This window comes from Mesoplodon densirostris, chromosome 3, assembly GCF_025265405.1.
Source record: "Mesoplodon densirostris isolate mMesDen1 chromosome 3, mMesDen1 primary haplotype, whole genome shotgun sequence".
Classification (NCBI taxonomy): domain Eukaryota; kingdom Metazoa; phylum Chordata; class Mammalia; order Artiodactyla; family Ziphiidae; genus Mesoplodon; species Mesoplodon densirostris.
In genome coordinates, this window is record NC_082663.1 from 85,312,433 (window position 1) to 85,332,099 (window position 19,667).

General features: G+C 35.5%; 1 protein-coding gene across 3 annotated transcripts in view; it reads left to right on the top strand.

Annotated features, from left to right (window-relative positions):
- Positions 1–19,667, top strand: part of PPIP5K2 (diphosphoinositol pentakisphosphate kinase 2) — an 81,520-nt gene that overhangs the window by 21,327 nt on the left and 40,526 nt on the right. For all 3 annotated transcript variants that reach the window (XM_060093217.1, XM_060093218.1, XM_060093219.1), the window contains 9 exons: positions 419–540; positions 1,796–1,897; positions 10,452–10,538; positions 11,178–11,253; positions 11,337–11,446; positions 12,178–12,263; positions 14,606–14,731; positions 14,971–15,092; positions 15,364–15,546. In XM_060093217.1, coding sequence (XP_059949200.1) covers positions 419–540; positions 1,796–1,897; positions 10,452–10,538; positions 11,178–11,253; positions 11,337–11,446; positions 12,178–12,263; positions 14,606–14,731; positions 14,971–15,092; positions 15,364–15,546 — 1,014 coding nt within the window. The remainder of the gene's footprint in view (positions 1–418; positions 541–1,795; positions 1,898–10,451; positions 10,539–11,177; positions 11,254–11,336; positions 11,447–12,177; positions 12,264–14,605; positions 14,732–14,970; positions 15,093–15,363; positions 15,547–19,667) is intronic.

Consider the following 19,667-nt stretch of genomic DNA (forward strand, 5'->3'; position numbering starts at 1 on the left):
TTCCTCTGGGATATGTCTTCAAAACTTTCTCCTGTTTAGGTTTTTTTTTTTTTTGGAATAAATGATATAATTTCTACTAGCACAGAATTTATTGAAGGCTTTAAAAATTTTTACTTCTGTTTTTTAATAAAATGTTAATTGAAGAACTTCTTGATTTCTTGGCCTCTCTAGTCCCGTAAGCATTATTGTTCTATATCTACTTCATAGGAAGAACTTAAATAATCATATGACATGTATATTTTCAGAGTATTCAAGTTACAGATAAGTAGTTTCTTTGTTTTTACTTGCTATGAAGTAAAACTGATAAGCAGTAATATACTTTTAGGCAGTTATAAAATTTGATGTGTTCTAATAAGACTGGAAAACTGTAAGTCATAATTCAAATGGAACTTTAAAGTTTATAATTTATTTTAAATAGCAAACAGTTTGTGGCTTTGATTTGTTACGGGCCAATGGACAGTCCTATGTCTGTGATGTCAATGGCTTCAGTTTTGTGAAAAATTCCATGAAGTATTATGATGATTGTGCAAAAATACTTGGGTAAGATTTTCTTCTTTATATTTCTTCCTCTTTACTTTTGTTACAGCTAATGCATACTAGTTATTCAGAAACCAAATAACGGTAAACATCAAGTGATCAGGGTTTTGTAAACACTGCAGAGTAAAAATCAGTGTTCATAAAATGACACGCCCAAAGACCATGCCAAATCCTGAATTACACTTTGGGTTATGAAAGACAAATCAATATATGACCAGTATAGATAAAGGCTTAAAGGTATTTAACTTCATAGATTTAGAAATGCTGTAACAGTGATTTTTAGTGATTATTACAGTGGTTATTCATCAAAATGGCTAATTTATTTGATTATTTTGTTTCTCAAGTTTTTGATATGTAATTATAGTACTTAATGGTACAAAATTAACCAGGGTAAGTAACCAGAATAAAATAGAAATATTTGGAATTTAGAATTCTTTTGAATGATTCTGCTTTCTACACACGTTACTTTAAAATAATCTCATGAGATTATGAAGTGAATATAAAAGAAATTATTGCATATAGAAATGCCATTTTTATATTCTTTGACTTATTTTCTTATATCCTGATTTAGACGACTTGAAAGACAAGAACTATTTTTAAACCATTTCAAAGTATATTTGACAAAGCCATAAAAACTTACACATTAAAATGTATTTTAATAATTGGGGTCAGCTGTTATAGTATATTTCAAAGGTTTGTGAACTTACCCTTAAAGTGAAATTTGGGGGAGCTTACTAAATTTTAGCATGAGTAAATGCTAAGTTTAAACAAAACAAAAAATGTCTTATAATTACTTAAACATGTTTTCATTATTAACCTTATTAGCAAAGAGTAATAAGAAATTTGTTAAACATGAGCAATAGTGTTTAAAATAGCTTTGCAGGTGATAAATAAAAACTGAAAGAAATGATCAGTGGCCACACAGAAGAGATAATCTTGGATTTCAGAATCTTTGTAAGTAGATACGCAGTTACAGTGATTTACTTGAATCCTGTGTAATTTATATTTTTAAAATGAGTAAATAAGTACAGCCAAATTCATGACATCCTGTTAGTGTGTTCTATACAACAGTTTAGCACTACTGATCTAATTTTTCTTGATCAGGGTTGATTTTTTAGGTTACATTTTATGTGCTGTATTCACATAATCACTAGATAGTTTGACTTTAACTCCTATAATACTTAGTTATTTGTCATTAAATACCCAGGTTTGTCTTAAAATGAACTAGTTTAATTTTTCTTTTCTTTTTGTCTTGAAGGAATATTGTAATGCGAGAGCTTGCTCCACAGTTTCATATCCCCTGGTCGATACCCTTAGAAGCTGAAGATATCCCGATTGTACCAACTACATCTGGAACTATGTAAGTTTAAATATTTTCATTTAGAAACTCCTTGCGTTTTCCCCATTGGTTAGTGCTATTACAGTGAAGATTACATTTCTGAATAATTATTAGACACTCTACTGTGTATGTTTTCATATGATTGACTTTGCAGGTGGAGAAATAGATTATATGCTTTTACATGGTGCTATTTAGACTAAAGATCTTTTCTGTTGTTACAAATAAAATCCTGAAAAATGCTTAGATAATTATAGAACTATTGAATTAAGCCATAAGAATAAAGGAGGTGCCAACAGATGTGTTCCCTAAAGGTTCGTGTTCAGTGGTCATACAACTTTGTTGCTCTCAGCATGTAAAGGAAAAATATACAGTTATATCTTGAAGTAAATTAATTAGACCAACATTGCCAAAGTGTTTCATAAATTCTAGTGAAAGTTACTGCTTGAAATTCACCTATCACTCAGGTGGGTTGACCAAATGCTTCATATTCACAGCTTAGATCTTTATGTTAGCATATTAAATATTCTTAGGAGTCCTGATTGGGGCAGAGAGGAGGGCAAAAATACTTAATTTTGATTTAAACCAATATTTCCAAACTTATTTAACACAAAGCATGTTTTTGGCTAACTTATTCTATAGAGTTGTGTTCTATGTCTCACAGTTTGGCAAATGTTAAATTGTACCCTACCATTCTTGCTAAAACAGTTTTATCTTCCAGTAACTTGAGTTTGAAATATTTTTCTTCTTACATGGGCAAAATAAATATAGCAGCTTTATTTTGTTTGATTTAATGAAATCTCAGTCTGTAGTGATCTATGCTACAGGGCAGATGATTAAGGAAGTTAGGAGATTACAGTCCATTTACTTTTTTAAAAAATATTTATTTATTTATTTTAACATCTTTATTGGAGTATAATTGCTTTACAATGGTGTGTTAGTTTCTGCTTTATAACAAAGTGAATCAGCTATACATATACATATATCCCCATATCTCTTCCCTCTTGTGTCTCCCTCCCTCCCACCCTCCCTATCCCACCCCTCTAGGTGGTCACAAAGCACCGAGCTGATCTCCCTGTGCTATGCGGCTGCTTCCCACTAGCTATCGATTTTACATTGGGTAGTGTATATATGTCCATGCCACTTTCTCACTTTGTCCCAGCTTACCCTTCCCCCTCCCCGTGTCTTCAAGTCCATTCTTTAGTAGGTCTGTGTTTTTATTCCCATCCTGCCCCTAGGTTCTTCATAACCACTTTTTTTTCTTAGATTCCATGTATATATGTTAGCAGATGGTATTTGTTTTTCTGTATCTGACTTGCTTGACTCTGTATGACAGACTCTAGGTCCATCCACCTCACTACAAATAACTCAATTTCGTTGCCTTTTATGCGGGAGTAACATTCCATTGTATACTTGAGCTACATCTTCTTTATCCATTCATCTGTCGATGGACACATAGGTTGCTTCCATGTCCTGGCTATTGTAAATAGAGCTGCAATGAACATTGTGGTACATGACCCTTTTTGAATTATGGTTTTCTCAGGGTATATGCCCAGTAGTGGGATTCCTGGGTCGTATGGTAGTTATATTTTTTGTTTCTTAAGGAACTTCCATACTGTTCTCTATAGTGGGTGTATCAATTTACATTCCAACCAACAGTGCAAGAGGGTTCACTTTTCTCCACACTGTCTGCAGCATTTATTGTTTGTAGATTTTTTGATGATGGCCATTCTGACTGGTGTGAGATGATATCTCATTGTAGTTTTGATTTGCATTTCTCTAATGAGTAAAGATGTTGAGCATCCTTTCATGTGTTTGTTGGCAGTCTGTATATCTTCTGTGGAGAAATGTCTATTTAGGTCTTCTGCCCATTTTTGGATTGGGTTGTTTGTTTTTTTGATATTGACCTGCATGAGCTGCTTACAAATTTTGGAGATTAATCCTTTGTCAGTTGCTTCCTTTGCAAATATTTTCTCCCATTCTGAGGGTTGCCTTTTCATCTTGTTTACGGTTTCCTTTGCTGTGCAAAAGCTTTTCAGTTTCATTAGGTTCCATTTGTTTATTTTTGTTTTTATTTCCATTTCTGTAGAAGGTGGGTCAAAAAGGATCTTGCTGTGATTTATCTCATAGAGTGTCCTGCCTATGTTTTCCTCTAAGAGTTTTATAGTGTCTGGCCTTACATTTAGGTCGTTAATCCATTTTGAGGTTTTTTTTGTGTATGGTGTTAGGGAGTATTCTAATTTCATTCTTCTACATGTAGCTGTCCAGTTTTCCCATCACCACTTATTGAAGAGGTTATCTTTTCTCCGTTGTATATTGTTGCCTCCTTTATCAAATATAAGGTGACCATATGTGCATGGGTTTATCTCTGGGCTTTCTGTCCTGTTCCATTGATCTATATTTCTGTTTTTGTGCCAGTACCATACTGTGTTGATTACTGTAGCTTTGTAGTATTGTCTGAAGTCAGGGAGCCTGATTCCACCAGCTCCATTTTTCTTTCTCAAGATTGCTTTGGCTATTTGGGGTCTTTTGAGTTTCCATACAAATTGTGAAATTTTTGGTTCTAGTTCTGTGAAAAATGCCATTGGTAATTTGATAGGGATTGCATTGAATCTGTAGCTTGCTTTGGGTAGTATAGTCATTTTCACACTGTTGATTCTTCCAATCCAAGATCATGGTATATCTCTCCATCTGTTTGTATCATCTTTAATTCTTTCATCAGTGTCTTATAATTTTCTGCATACAGGTCTTCTGTCTCCTTAAGTAGGTTTATTCCTAGGTATTTTATTCTTTTTGTTACAATGGTAAATGGGAGTGTTTCATTAATTTCTCTTTCAGATATTTTATCATTAGTGTATAGGAATGCAAGAGATTTCTGTGCATTAATTTTGTGTCCTGCTACTCTACCAAATTCATTGATTAGCTCTAGAAGTTTTCTGGTAGCATCTTTAGGATTCTCTATGTATAGTATGTCATCTGCAAACAGTGACAGCTTTACTTCTTTTCCGATTGGGATTCCTTTTATTTCTTTTTCTTCTCTGATTGCTGTGGTTAAAACTTCCAGAACAGTGTTGAATAATAGTGGTAAGAGTGGGCAACCTTGGGTTGTTCCTGATCTTAGTGGAAATGGTTTCAATTTTTCACCATTGAGGATGATGTTGGCTGTGGGTTTGTCATATATGGCCTTTATTATGTTGAGGTAAGTTCCCTCCATGCCTACTTTCTGGAGGTTTTTTTTTTTATCATAAATGGGTGTTGAATTCTGTCGAAAGCTTTTTCTGCATCTATTGAGATGATCATATGGTTTTTATTCTTCCATTTGTTAATATGGTGTATCACTTTGATTGATTTGCATATATTGAAGAGTCCTTGCATTCCTGAGATAAACCCCACTTGATCATAGTGTACGATCCTTTTAATGTGCTGTTGGATTCTGTTTGCTAGTATTTTGTTGAGGATTTCTGCATGTGTATTCATCAGTGATATTGGCCTGTAGATTTCTTTCTATCTGACACCTTTGGTTTTGGTATCAGGGTGACGGTGGCCTTGTAGAATGAGTTTGGGAGTGTTACTCCCTCTGCTATATTTTGGAAGAGTTTGAGAAGGGTAGGTGTTAGCTCTCCTCTAAATGTTTGATAAAATTTGCCTGTGAAGCCATCTGGTCCTGGGCTTTTGTTTTTTGGAAGACTTTTAATCACAGTCTCAATTTCAGTGCTTCTGACTGGTCTGTTTATATTTTCTGTTTCTTTCTGTTCAGTCTCGGAAGGCTGTGCTTTTCTAAGAATTTGTCCGTTTCTTTTTAGTTGTCCATTTTATTGGCATATAGGTGCTTGTAGTAATCTCTCATGATCCTTTGTATTTCTGAAGTGTCAGTTGTTCTTCTTTTTCATTTCTAATTCTGTTGATTTGAGTCTTCTCCCTTTTTTCTTGATAAGTCTGGCTAATGGTTTATCAATTTTGTTTATCTTCTCAAAGAACGAGCTTGTAGTTTTATTGATCTTTGCTATTGTTTCCTTCATTTCTTTTTCATTTATTTCTGATCTGATCTTTATGATTTCTTTCCTTCTGCTAAATTTGGGGTTTTTTTGTTCTTCTTTCTCTAATTGCTTTAGGTGTAAGGTTAGGTTGTTTATTTGAGATGTTTCTCGTTTCTTAAGGTAGGATTGTATTGCTATAAACTTCCCTGTTAGAACTGCTTTTGCTGCATTCCATAGGTATTGGGTCGTCTTGTTTTCATTGTCATTTGTTTCTAGGTATTTTTTCATTTCCTCTTTGATTTCTTCAGTAATCTCTTGGTTATTAAGTAGTGTATTGTTTAGCCTCCATGTGTTTGTATTTTTACAGATTTTTTCCCTCTAATTGATATCTAGTCTCATAGCATTGTGGTTGGAAAAGATACTTGATACAATTTCAATTTTCTTAAATTTACCAAGGCTTGATCTGTGACCCAAGATATGATCTATCCTGGAGAATGTTCCATGAGCACTTGAGAAGAAAGTGTATTCTGTTGTTTTTGAATGGAATGTCCTATAAATATCAATTAAGTCCATCTTGTTTAATGTGTCATTTCAAGCTTGTGTTTCCTTATTTATTTTCATTTTGGATGATCTGTCCATTGGTGAGAGTGGGGTGTTAAATTCCCCTACTATGAATGTGTTACTGTCGATTTCCCCTTTTATGGCTGTTAGTAATTGCCTTATGTACTGTGGTGCTCCTATGTTGGGTGCATAAATGTTTACAATTGTTATATCTTCTTTTTGGATTGATCCCTTGATCATTATTTGGTGTCCTTCTTTGTCTCTTGTAATAGTCTTTATTTTAAAGTCTATTTTGTCTCATATGAGCATTGGTACTCCAGCTTTCTTTTGATTTCCATTTTCATGGAATACCTTTTTCCATCCCCTCACTTTCAGTCTCTGTGTCCCTAGGTCTGAAGTGGGTCTCTTGTAGACAGCATATGTACAGGTCTTATTTTTGTATCCATTCAGCCAGTCTATGTCTTTTGGTTGGAGTATTTAATCCATTTACATTTAAGGTAATTATCGATATGCATGTTCCTATTAACATTTTCTTAATTGTTTGGGTTTTGTTATTGTAGGTCTTTTCCTTCTTTTGTGTTTCCTGCATAAAGAAGTTCCTTTAGCATTTGTTGTAGAGCTGGTTACGTGATGCTGAATTCTTTTAGCTTTTGTTTGTCTGTAAAGGTTTTAATTTCTCCATCAAATCTGAATGAGATCCTTGCTGGGTAGAGTAATATTGGTTGTAGGTTTTCTCCTTTCATCACTTTAAATATGTCCTGCCACCTCCTTCTGGCTTGCAGAGTTTCTGCTGAAAGATCAGCTGTAACCTTATGGGGATTCCCTTGTATGTTATTTGTTGCTTTTCCCTTGCTGCTTTTAATATTTTTTCTTCATATTTAATTTTTGATAGTTTTTTTTTTTTTTTTTTTTTGCTGTACGCGGGCCTCTCACTGCTGTGGCCTCTCCCGTTGCGGAGCACAGGCTCCGGACACACAGGCTCCGCGGCCATGGCTCGCGGGCCCAGCCGCTCCGCGGCATGTGGGATCCTCCGGGATCGGGGCACGAACCCGCGTCCCCTGCATCGGCAGGCGGACTCTCAACCACTGCGCCACCAGGGAAGCCCTGATAGTTTGATTAATATGTGTCTTGGCATGTTTCTCCTTGGATTTATCCTGTATGGGACTCTGCACTTCCTGGACTTGATTAACTATTTCCTTTCCCATATAAGGGAAGTTTTCAACTATAATCTCTTCACATATTTTCTCAGTCCCTTTCTTTCTCCCTTCTTCTTCTGGGACCCCTCTAATTCGAATGTTGGTGCACTTAATGTTGTCCTAGAGGTCTCTGAGACTGTCCTCAATTCTTTTCATTCTTTTTCCCTTATTCTGCTCTGCAGTAGTTGTTTCCACTATTTTATCTTCCAGGTCACTTACCCGTTTTTCTGCCACAGTTATTCTGCTATTGATTCCTTCTAGGGAATTTTTAATTTCATTTATTGTGTTTTTCATCATTGTTTGTTTGCTTTTTAGGTCTTCTAGGTCCCTGTTAAACATTTCTTGTGTTTTCTCCATTGTGTATCCAAGATTTTGGGCCATCTTTACTATGCTTACTCTGAATTCTTTTTTAGGTATACTTTCTGTTTCCTCTTCATTTGTTTCGTCTGGTGGGTTTTCACCTTGCTGCTTCATCTGCTGTGTGTTTCTCTGTCTTCTCATTTTGCTTCAGTTACTGCACTTGGGGTCTCCTTTTCTCAGGCTGCAGATTCGTAGTTCCCGTTTTTTTTGGTGTCTGCCCCCAGTGGCTAAGGTTTGTTCAGTGGGTTGTGTAGGCTTCCTGGTGGAGGGGACTAGTGCCTGTGTTGTGGTGGATGAGGCTGGATCTTGTCTTTCTGGTGGGCAGGTCCACATCCAGTGGTGTGTTTTTGGGTGTCTGTGAGCTATTATGAGTTTAGGCAGCCTTTCTGCTAGTGGGTGGGGTTGTGTTCCTGTTTTGCTAGTTGTTTGGCATAGGGTGTCCAGCACTGTAGTTTGTGGTCATTGAGTGGAGCTGGGTCTTGGTGTTGAGATGGAGATCTCTGGGAGATTCTTGCTGTTTGACATTACGTGGAGCTGGGAGGTTTCTGGTGGACCAGTGTCCTGAACTCCGCTCTCCCACCTCAGAGGCACAGGCCTGACACGCGGCTGGAGCATCAAGATTCTGTCATCCACACAGCTCAGAATGAAAGGGAGAAAAAAATAAATAAATAAAATAAAATAAAGTTATTAAAATAAAAAATAATTATTTAAAAAATTAGGTAATAAATAAAAGAAAGAAAGAAGAGAGCAAGGAAACCTAAAAACAAATCCACCAATGATAAGAAGTGCTAAAAACTATACTAAAAAAAAAATGGGCAGACAGAATCCTAGGACAAATGGTAAAAACAAAGCTATACAGACAAAATTACACACAGAAGCATACACATACACACTCACAAAAGAGAAAAAGGAAGTATATATATATATATATATATATATATATATATATATGTATATATATATATTGTTGCTCCCAAAGTCCACTGCCTCAATTTGGGATGATTTGTTGTCTATTCAGGTATTCCAGATATGCAGCGTTGTCTATTCAGGTATTCCAGAGATGCAGCCTATATCAAGTTGATTGTGGAGATTTAATATGCTGCTCCTGAGGCTGCTGAGAGAGATTTCCCTTTCTCTTCTTTGTTCGCACAGCTCCTGGGGTTCAGCTTTGCATTTGGCCCCTCCTCTGCATCGCCTCAGGGCGTCTGTCCTTTGCTCTGACAGGATGAGTTAAAGGAGCAGCTGATTAGGGGGCTCTGGCTCACTCAGGCTGGGGGGAGTGAAGCGTACGGAATGCAGGGTGAGCCTGGTGCGGCAGAGGCCAGCGTAATGTTGCAGCGGCCTGAGAAATGCCTTGTGTTCTCCCGGGGAAGTTGTCCCTGGATCACGGGGCCCTGGCAGTGATGGGCTGCACAGGCTCCAGGAGGGGAGGTGTGGATAGTGACCTGTGCTTGCACACAGACTTTTTGGTGGCTGCAGCAGCAGCCTTAGCATTTCATGCCCGTCTCTGGTGTCCGTGCTCATAGCTGTGGCTCGCGCTCATCTCTAGAGCTCGTTTAGGCGGTGCTCTGAATCCCCTCTCCTCGCACACTGTGAAACAAAGAGGCAAGAAAAAGTCTGTTGCCTCTTAGGCAGGTCCAGGCTTTTTCCCTGACTCCCTCCCAGCTAGCTGTGGCGCACTAGCCCCCTTCAGGCTGTGTTCATGCAGCCAACCCCAGCCCGCTCCCTGGGATCTGACCTCCTGAAGCCCGAGCCTCAGCTCCCAGCCCCCGCCTGCCCCGGCGGGTGAGCAGACAAGCCTCTCGGGCTGGTGAGTGCTGGTCAGCACCGATCCTCTGTGCGGGAATCTCTCTGCTTTGCCCTCTGCACCCCTGTTGCTGAGCTCTCCTCTGAGGCTCCAAAGCTTCACCCCTCTGCCACCCGCAGTCTCCGCCTGTGAAGGGGCTTCCTAGTGTGTGGAAACCTTTCCTCCTTCACAGCTCCCTCCCACTGGTGCAGGTCCCGTCCCTATTCTTTTGTCTCTGTTTTTTCTTTTTTCTTTTGCCCTGCCCAGGTACGTGGGGAGTTTCTTGCCTTTCGGGAGGTCTGAGGTCTTCTGCCAGCGTTCCGTAGGTGTTCTGTAGGAGTTGTTCCACATATAGATGTATTTCTGATGTATTTGTGGGGAGGAAGGTCATCTCCATGTCATACTCTTCCACCATCTTGAAGGTCTCCCCTCCATTTACTTTTATCCCAGAGTTAGCATAGTCATCTCAAGAGAAGAAGCAGGTATTGTGTAGCTTAATATTACTCCCCCTCCAGCGTCTTAAATTCTTTTTAGGATTTGATTTGATAAACTTAAGACTAGTTGTTACAAGCACTATGCTTCATGGAAAATATCGTAAAGTGGTAAAAGATGGTTCTATAATATAATTAGATATATTAATCTGAATTATATAACACAAATCTTTGTCAGAAAATTGAACGTTACGTTTTTAATTTTAGGATGGAACTTAGATGTGTCATAGCTGTCATACGTCATGGGGACCGAACACCAAAACAAAAAATGAAAATGGAAGTGAGGCATCAAAAGTATGTTTAAAGGGGAATAATGTAGCTCTTAGGAGATAATTTAAGATTTCTGATAGGTGCTTAGTTATTTTGATTAATACTTCATATAGAAAGTATTTTTACTTTCTATAGTGTTTACCACAAGAAGTGTTTACCACTACTTCTTGGCCATTAATATTTAAACCCCTGGAAAAAAATAAAATCCAACAAAATCCATTTTAAATTGTGTATTTTAGCATCTGAAAATTACTGTGGCAATATCCATATATGGTCATCATCCTGACCTAGCTTTTATTTATTGTTGTAAATATTCAGTCTTGTGTTATTATTCTCTTACATTGCTTTCTGAGAATTATTAACTTCTCAACCTTCTAGATGAAAATTAGTAGAATGAAAGTTTGTTACTTCTGTTCAGTGAATCTAGTGATTATTAGTTTGATATGGTTTAGGAAAATACTAAGTTTTATCAATCAAAGTAGAGGAGCAACATCGTATAGTGAAAGAGGACACAGAGTGTTTGAAGTCCAGAGACCCCAAGTCCCATATCTATTATTAATTATTGTTTTAGTCCCATATCTATCATTTATTGTAATTATTTGTTTTAGTTTATAGAGGTAATATTGTTGCAAATGCCTAACAGTGCTCTGTCTTTCTTATAAGATTCTTTGATCTTTTTGAAAAGTGTGATGGATATAAATCTGGGAAATTAAAGCTCAAAAAACCAAAACAATTACAGGCAAGTGCATCTGATTTCTTGTTGGGTTTTAAATTGCTAATCGCGAAGTTACATAAAAATTCAATTCTTTATTTATTTTACAGGAAGTGCTGGATATTGCACGACAACTTCTTATAGAGTTGGGACAAAATAATGATTCTGAAATTGAAGAAAACAAGTCAAAACTTGAACAACTTAAGACCGTGTTAGAGATGTAAGTATCTTTTTGAAACCCATAATTTTGGTAACTACTTTTAGTGCTTTTTTTTTTTTTAATATGTGTGACTTTTCATGTTAATTTCCTTCACAGTTTTATCTTTTTTCTCTTTATCACTGTAGCTGAGGAGAAATTAGTGGAAATCTAACAAGAATTTTATTTTCACCAGTGAGAAAAGGGATTGTTGTATTGAAGGTTCTGTTTTAGTTTTAATTTTGATGAGAAGATCAAAAGAGGGCATCACATTTAGATCTTGTATGAAGTACTACTTAGGATGAAAGCCACATTGTTAAGTTAACCACAGATTCAGTGCTGTTTAAGTGAAAAATAATTTTGAACTATGTTTTAATCAAGTGAAATTGGTACCACCAATATTCCTCTTATAAACTTTATTTCTTTGACCACTTAAAATCGTTTTTTCTTTTATTGTTTTAAAGACACATACATTTATGTTTTTGTATGTTTATATACTTTGGCATCTATTCAAAATTCTCCAACTTTTCTAGAGAAACTTTATTGTATTTTTATTTTTAACATGGTTAGAATAATTACCTAGGATACAGATTTTGTGCTAGGATATTTTGAAGAATTCAGCAAGGTAATTACAAATAGGAAGCATTAATATGTAAGATTTAGTTTTTGTCTAGGTGGATTTTTGTTTTTCTTTAGGAGGTTGCATTGCATGCTTAATGAATATTGTCTGTTCTGTTTGCCATTTTATTTTTCAGGTATGGCCATTTTTCTGGAATAAATCGTAAGGTCCAGTTAACCTATCTCCCTCATGGTTGTCCTAAGACATCTAGTGAAGAAGAAGGTATGTCGCTATTAATGCCTATTGTGTTTTATTTATATGTAGGGACTTACTACTCGTTGTTGATTACCTTTGTAATCTTCTGTCTAATAGTTTAGGGGTTGGCATGCTGAACAGAGGAAAAATAACATGGAGTTGTGTTAACTGTGGCTTCTATCCTTTAAATAAAAGATGTTTTACTTTTTATCCTTTAGGTAAAGGATACCTTTTATTATTTTGAAAACTGCCTAGGACTTCTCTTTTACTCTTCTGAAAGCTTATTTATTTATAACTAAATGTTACTTAATGGGTCCCTATCCCATACAGGGTATACAGGAAGAAAACTTAAGAAGTATGAAAAGATTGTTTAAAAAAATATGTAATCACCATGTTTCCAAAATAGATATTTTTCTCCACCCAATAAATCAGAATAAGCATTTAAAATTAGTCTCCTAAGAGCAGTGAGCACAAAAGTTCATTTACTTTTCAAAAGAAAAATGGGCAGGGGTTGGGAAGCCATTTTACAGGGAAGTGGAGATGCCCAATACAATAATGATAATAGTAATAATCAGTCTTGCCTATCACACTGGCAAAGTGTTTTCTTATTTTGTTCTTTTTCAAATGATAATAAAGAATGCTGATGAGAGTACAATGTGACAGGATTTCAGTTTACTGGTAGGATTGTAAATTGACATAACTTTTTTTTTTTTTTTTTTTTACTTTTATTTATTTTATTTTTGGCTGCATTGGGTCTTCGTTGCTGTGCGCGGGCTTTCTCTAGATGTGGCGAGTGCGGGCTACTCTTCGTTGTGGTGCGCCAGCTTCTTATTGCGGTGGCTTCTTTTGTTGCGGAGCACGGGCTCTAGGTGTGCGGGCTTCAGTAGTTGTGGCTCGTGGGCTCTAGAGCTCAGGCTCTGTAGTTGTGGCGCACGGGCTTGGTTGCTCTGTGGCATGTGGGATCTTCCCAGACCAGGGCTCCAACCCCTGTCCTCTGCATTGGCAGGCAGATTCTTAACCACTGTGCCACCAGGGAAGCTTTGACATCATTCTTTGAAAAGTAATTTGGCAATATATATCAACATTTCAGGGGACTTCCCTGGCAGTCCAGTGGTTAAGCCTCCACTCTTCCACTGCAGGGGACACGGTTTCGAGCCCTGGTCGGGGAACTAAGATCCAGCATGTTACGCAGTGTGGCTGGGGAAAAAAAAAAACACTTCAGAAATTTTTCATATGCTTTGACCTTAATTCTACTTATAAGAATCTATCCCAAGGGGGTAATCAGGTATTGAGGGAAAGGTTGTTCTATAGGTATATTCACAGTGACATTATTTATAGTAGCAAAAATTGAAGTAATGATTATTTTAAATGCAAACAAATTTGATTATGTTGATCTTTATATATTCTAAAATTTGAAATATTGCTGTTGTCACACCTTGTGATTAATAGCAACACAGATTAATTTTCTATATTTTGATGTTTATATCAAAAAAATCCATAAACAACTATAATTAACAAGTCAATTAATTACCTTTCTATAAATGAATGTTGGCTTGCATGGTAAAGCACATACAGCTACTAACTAGCCCCAGGGGAAAGGGTGATTTTCTATCACTTTTAATGAATTATCAAATTCTTTAGTGCTTATAGTGCTAATTTTTAAATGACCCTTGTTTCTGTAATCCAACACAGATTTTAGGACGTGATAAAGAGCAAGCCAAGATTAAATATAGAAACTCAGACCTCCCCTATATCTGAGAAAATACTTTGGTCTGGAAGATACAGATTCTACAACTCCAAATTTAAAAAGCTGTTCTTGGCTATATTTTATTGTATATCTCACCCATAAGTTTAAATTATAATAAATATTAAGCTCTGTCATCTCACATCTTCTTGAAAGTTATTCAAATCACTGATTACTAATCATAAAAATGTGTATATCTTCTTCACTTCAGGTAACATTAACTTTTATGTGACAGCACTGCAGGAGGCTTTTAATATAAAGCCAAGATCTGAATCCTGTCATCAAGGAGCTCTTAATCTAGTATATGTAGTACAACTAAATACATTGGGCAATTACCATTGCTCTCATACCACTGAGAGCAGGGAAGGTAGAGAAATGGGAAAGAGCCTTCTTTCTAGAATGTGGGAGAGATTTTGAAATTTTAGTAAGATTTTAACAGGTGGAGCAAGGGATATTCCTAGCAGAAGCAACAGCCTACAAGAAAGGTATGTTTAGGGAACAAAATAATTTACATAAGGGCCATATTCCACTGCAGAAGAGACACACAGAAAAAATTAATCTTGAAATATGTCTATTTAGAAGAAAAAACCTTGACATTTGCTTTATTCATTCACATGTATCTTAGACAGCCGAAGAGAAGAGCCATCCTTACTTCTGGTTCTAAAATGGGGAGGAGAACTAACCCCTGCAGGCAGGGTCCAGGCTGAAGAACTTGGAAGAGCTTTCAGGTGTATGTATCCTGGAGGTCAAGGTAAATCTTAGAGTTTCTTTAATTCAGTTAAATTCATACAGGCTGGGTCCAGGCTGAAGAACTTGGAAGAGCTTTGAGGTGTATGTATTCTGGAGGTCAAGGTAAATCTTGGAGTTTCTTTAATTCAGTTAAATTCATACATCATATTTTCAAATTCTAATTTTGAGATGTTATTAAATATTTATAGAGATACAGTGAAATAAAAATATAGCTTAAGTGATTTGAGGATTTATTTTCAGGAGATTATGCAGGATTTCCTGGTTGTGGTTTACTTAGATTACATAGTACCTACCGACATGACCTTAAAATATACGCCTCTGATGAAGGACGAGTCCAGATGACTGCAGCTGCTTTTGCAAAGGTATAAATAAATGTTTTTTAGAATTATTAGAATTTTCATCTAATATAGCATTTTAAAAGATTTTTACTAAGGTATTATTTTAATATTCTAAATTTGAAACTTCTAACTAAAGCCCTGAAATGGCAATGACAAGTTGCATTATTAATAAAGTTTATTGTAAATAGTAAGCTTACACCTTGTGAAATTCATCATGTAACAAGATAATTATTAAGATACCTTCTATTTTGCATACTAATTCTTAATCTGTTTTGGCTTTATTTTATGTATTTAGGGGCTATTAGCTCTAGAAGGAGAACTTACACCCATTCTTGTTCAGATGGTGAAAAGTGCAAACATGAATGGCCTTTTGGATAGTGATAGTGACTCTTTGAGCAGTTGTCAGCAACGTGTGAAAGCAAGACTTCATGAAATACTTCAGAAAGACAGAGATTTTACTGCTGAAGATTATGAAAAGGTGGGTCTTACCAAACTCTTACATTGTCAAATATTACATGCACATACACATAGAAAAGTGCATAAAATGTAAACTTAGAGCTTATCATATTATAAAGCAAAGAGTTGTATAATCACTATAGAGATACAGAATGTTGGAACAACTCTAGCCTTTGTGTGTCCCTTCCCAGTTGCAGCCCCTTCCCTATCTGCTAGAAATAATCACTATCCTAACTTTTTATAGTCTTATACCCAGAATGCTTATTTGGCTAAGTATGTATCTGTAGCTCCCTTAGTCTCAGTTTGGGGTATTTTTTAAGCTTCATGTAATAGAATGTTTTCTTTTATGTCTGGCTCTTTTTCTCAATATTATGTTTGTGAAATTCATCCATAGTTTTGAGAATTTTCAGAATTAATTTTCATTTCTGTGTAGTATTGTTTTCAGAGGTTGGCAAACTTTTTCTGTAAAAGACCAGATAGTAAATATTTCAGGCTTTGTAGATCCCATATAGTTGCTTGTTGCATATTCTTTTCTTTTTTAAACCACCTTTTAAAAATGTAAAAACCATTTATTAGCTCACAGGCTATCACAGGTCATGTTTGGCCTAGTTTGTTGATCCATATTCTATTTTATGAGTATATGGCAATTTATATATGCTTTCTAATATTGTTATAGTTTGGGGTTGTTATGCTAATACTGCCGTGAATATCAATATATGCCTCCTAGTGTATATGAGCATATGTTTCTCTTTGGCGTATTCTAGGAGTGGAAGTGTTGTGCCCCACGGTGTGCTAATATTTCGATATTAGTAGATGTCAAACTGTTTTCCAAAGTCATTGAAGCAATTTATACTCCCACCAGAAGTCCATGGAAATTGTTATTGCTCTACATAGTCTCTATTCTTGGTATTTTCAGACCATTCAATTTTGCCTCTTCTGAAGGTGGATGTATAGTAGTACCTCACTGTGGTTTTAATATTCGTTGACCATTTAGGTATCTTCTTTCATAAGGCCTGCTCTTCAAGTCTTTTCCTTTTTTTCTACTAGTTGCCTGTGTTTTTCTTATTGAATAGTAGAATTTCTTTGTATATTTTGGATATGAGCTCTTTGTTATGTGTTCTAAATACTACCATCTACTCTGAGCCTTAATGATTTCCTTTGATAAGCAGAAATTCTTATTTTCCATGTATTTCTTTTTTTTCCATGTATTTCAAGGTCAATTTTTTCCTTTATGTTCAGTGCATTTTAATGGATTATTTATAATACCTTTTTCTAATGTGGGGTCATAAGGTATTTCCATATGCAATCTTCTATAAACTTTACTGTTTTTCCTGCACATTTATCTACAATCTAGCTAAAATTGACTTTTGTGTGTGCTATTAGATAAGGATGTCAAAATTGATGTTTTCCCCCCAACCATATGTACATCCAGGTGTCTCAACACCACATACTGAAAAGACCATCCTTTCCCCACTACTCTGTAGTGCCAGCTTTATCATATGTGTGTTCTCTGTTTCTAGAACGTATTCTTTTGTTGACTCTTGGGCCATTGAATAAGATCTCCCAAATCCTACATGGGTCCTTCTTCAAGTTCTTCTTGGCTTTTCTTGTATTTCCATATAAATTTTAAAATAACCTGGCCCAAAATCCTGTTGGAATATTGATTTAGATTGCATTAGATCTATAGTTTGTGAAAACTTACATCTTTAAAAAAAAATTTTGTGTACTTGTAAACGCTCCTTCTAAAAAGGTTACTGTCTGTTGCTGCTATGTACAAATAGTTTTTTTAATATTGACTTTATATGTGTCAACTTTATTGAACTTATTCATTAACTTAGTAATTTATCTGTAGATTAAAAAAAATCTTTTCAAAGCATATCCCCAGGTTTTTGTCTTCCTTTCCAGTTTTTATGTTTTTAATTCTTTTTCTTGCTTTACTTTAGTAGCTAGTACCATCAAAGTGATAGTAAATAGAAGTGGCTTTTCTGTTTTTGTTCATATTCTCAAAGGGAAATCTTTTTAACATTGTCCATTAAGTATGGTCTCTAGATTTTTTTAAAGCTACTCTTTTTCAAAATAAGGAAAATCCATTCTACTCCTGTTTTCTTAAGAGGTTTTATCATGACAAGTTTTAAAATTTTATATTTTCTTATCTGTTAAACATCATATGATTTGAGGGAGAGGCTACCTTGGTTCCTAGAATAAGCTCATTTAAAAAGTATATATATCACTGGTTTGGGTTTACTAATATTTTTGGTTAGGAGTTTTACATCTGTGTTCATGAGTCATACTGACATTTACTTTTTTATTCTTGTTGTCTTTGTCTGCTTTCAATATCAAGATTATGCTGTTCTCATAAAATTAGAGAGTCCTGTTTGGGGGGAATAATTCATGTATATATGTTTCAGTAAATGTTTGGTAAAATTTATTGGTAAATCCCATGGGCATTTTCTTTATGGGAAAGCTTGTAATTGTGGTTTCCGGAGTAATTTAGTAGTTTCCATTTATTATGTCTTGTGTCTGTATTAAGTTACATTCTTCTAGAAATTTGTGTATACAGTCCTCTTAAGTTGTTTGTAATGTCTGCAAGATCAGTAGAGATATTCCTTTTTGTTTTGTAACATTGTACAGACTTCTCCCCCTTTTTTTCCTTGATCAGTTTTGCCATAGTTGATCAGCTTTATTAGTCCTTTAAAAGAACTGTCTTTCAGATTTGTTGGTTCACTAAATTATGCACTTGTTTTCTATTTTATTAATTTTTATTGTTTAATATTTTATTCCTTCTACTTCTGTAGTTTTATTTTGCTCTTTTTCTAATTCTTAAAAACTAATGTCACTAGATAGATGCTTGTTAACTCATGAATGTTCAATCTTTTGTAAAATACACACTCTAGAACATAAATTTCCCTTTATGCACTGTTTTGACTGTATTCATAAATTGAGGTTTATGCTATCTGGGACGTTTTCTAATTTCCTTAGTGATTTCTTTGATCATACGTTATTTAGAAGTGTACTTTTAAAATTTCCAAACCTATGCATTTTTAAGTTACATATATATATATATATATAGTGTGTGTGTGTGTGTGTGTGTGTGTGTGTGTGTGTGTGTGTGTGTGTGTGTGTGTGTGTGTGTGTGTGTGTGTGTGTGTGTGTGTGTGTGAGAGAGAGAGATACGCGGGCCTCTCACTGTTGTGGCCTCTCCCGTTGCGGAGCCAGCGGCCATGGCTCACGGGCCCAGCCACTCCACGGCATGTGAGATCTTCCCAGACCGGGGCACAAACCCGTGTCCCCTGCATCGGCAGGGGGACTCTCAACCACTGCGCCACCAGGGAAGCCCTATTTTTGTTATTTCTAACTTTATATCATTTTGGTAAAAACAAAAATTCTTGCTGATTTTTTTTTGGTCTGTTTTTTCTTTCTTTACTGTTGTGTGTTAAAATTTCCCACTATAATTGTGGATTTTTCTTGTCTTTGTAATCTCTTAAGCCTTGCTTTACATGTTTTGATGTCATGCTATTAAATGCATACAAATTAAGAATTGGTATATTTCAATCAGTATTTTTGCCTCAAAATTTACTTTGTCTGAGATTAATATAGCTACAACAGTTGTTTTTTCTTTTACTTGGTGTTTGTACAGTATCTTTTTTATCTTTTAACTTTCAGTCTTTCTGAAACTATACTTTTAGATGTATCTCTTAAAATCTGCATATAGATTTTTTTTAATTTGTCATGAAAATCTTTGTTTAGGACAATTATTTCATTTATATTATAAATTACTGAAATTTGTATATGAATCTATTATCCTTTTAAGTGCTTTATATTTATACTGCCTATTTTTATTTTTCTCTCCTTTCTTGCTTCATTAGAATTGGTACTTTTTATTTATTTATTTCCCTGGTAGTTTGAAAATTATATTTGATTTTACTATTTGTTTTGTCACTACCCAAGAGGTAACAATAGGCTTCTATGACATCTGCAAATTGAATGTTTACATCATGCTTTTATCCTCTTCCTGGACAAAGCAAGGACTGTAGAACTAAAGTGTTTTTCAAACTTACTTGACTAAGAATCATCTGGGGTCTTGTTAAAAATGCAGACTCCAGTTTATCCCTTTTTTGAACCCTAAATGCAGAGTTTACCAGA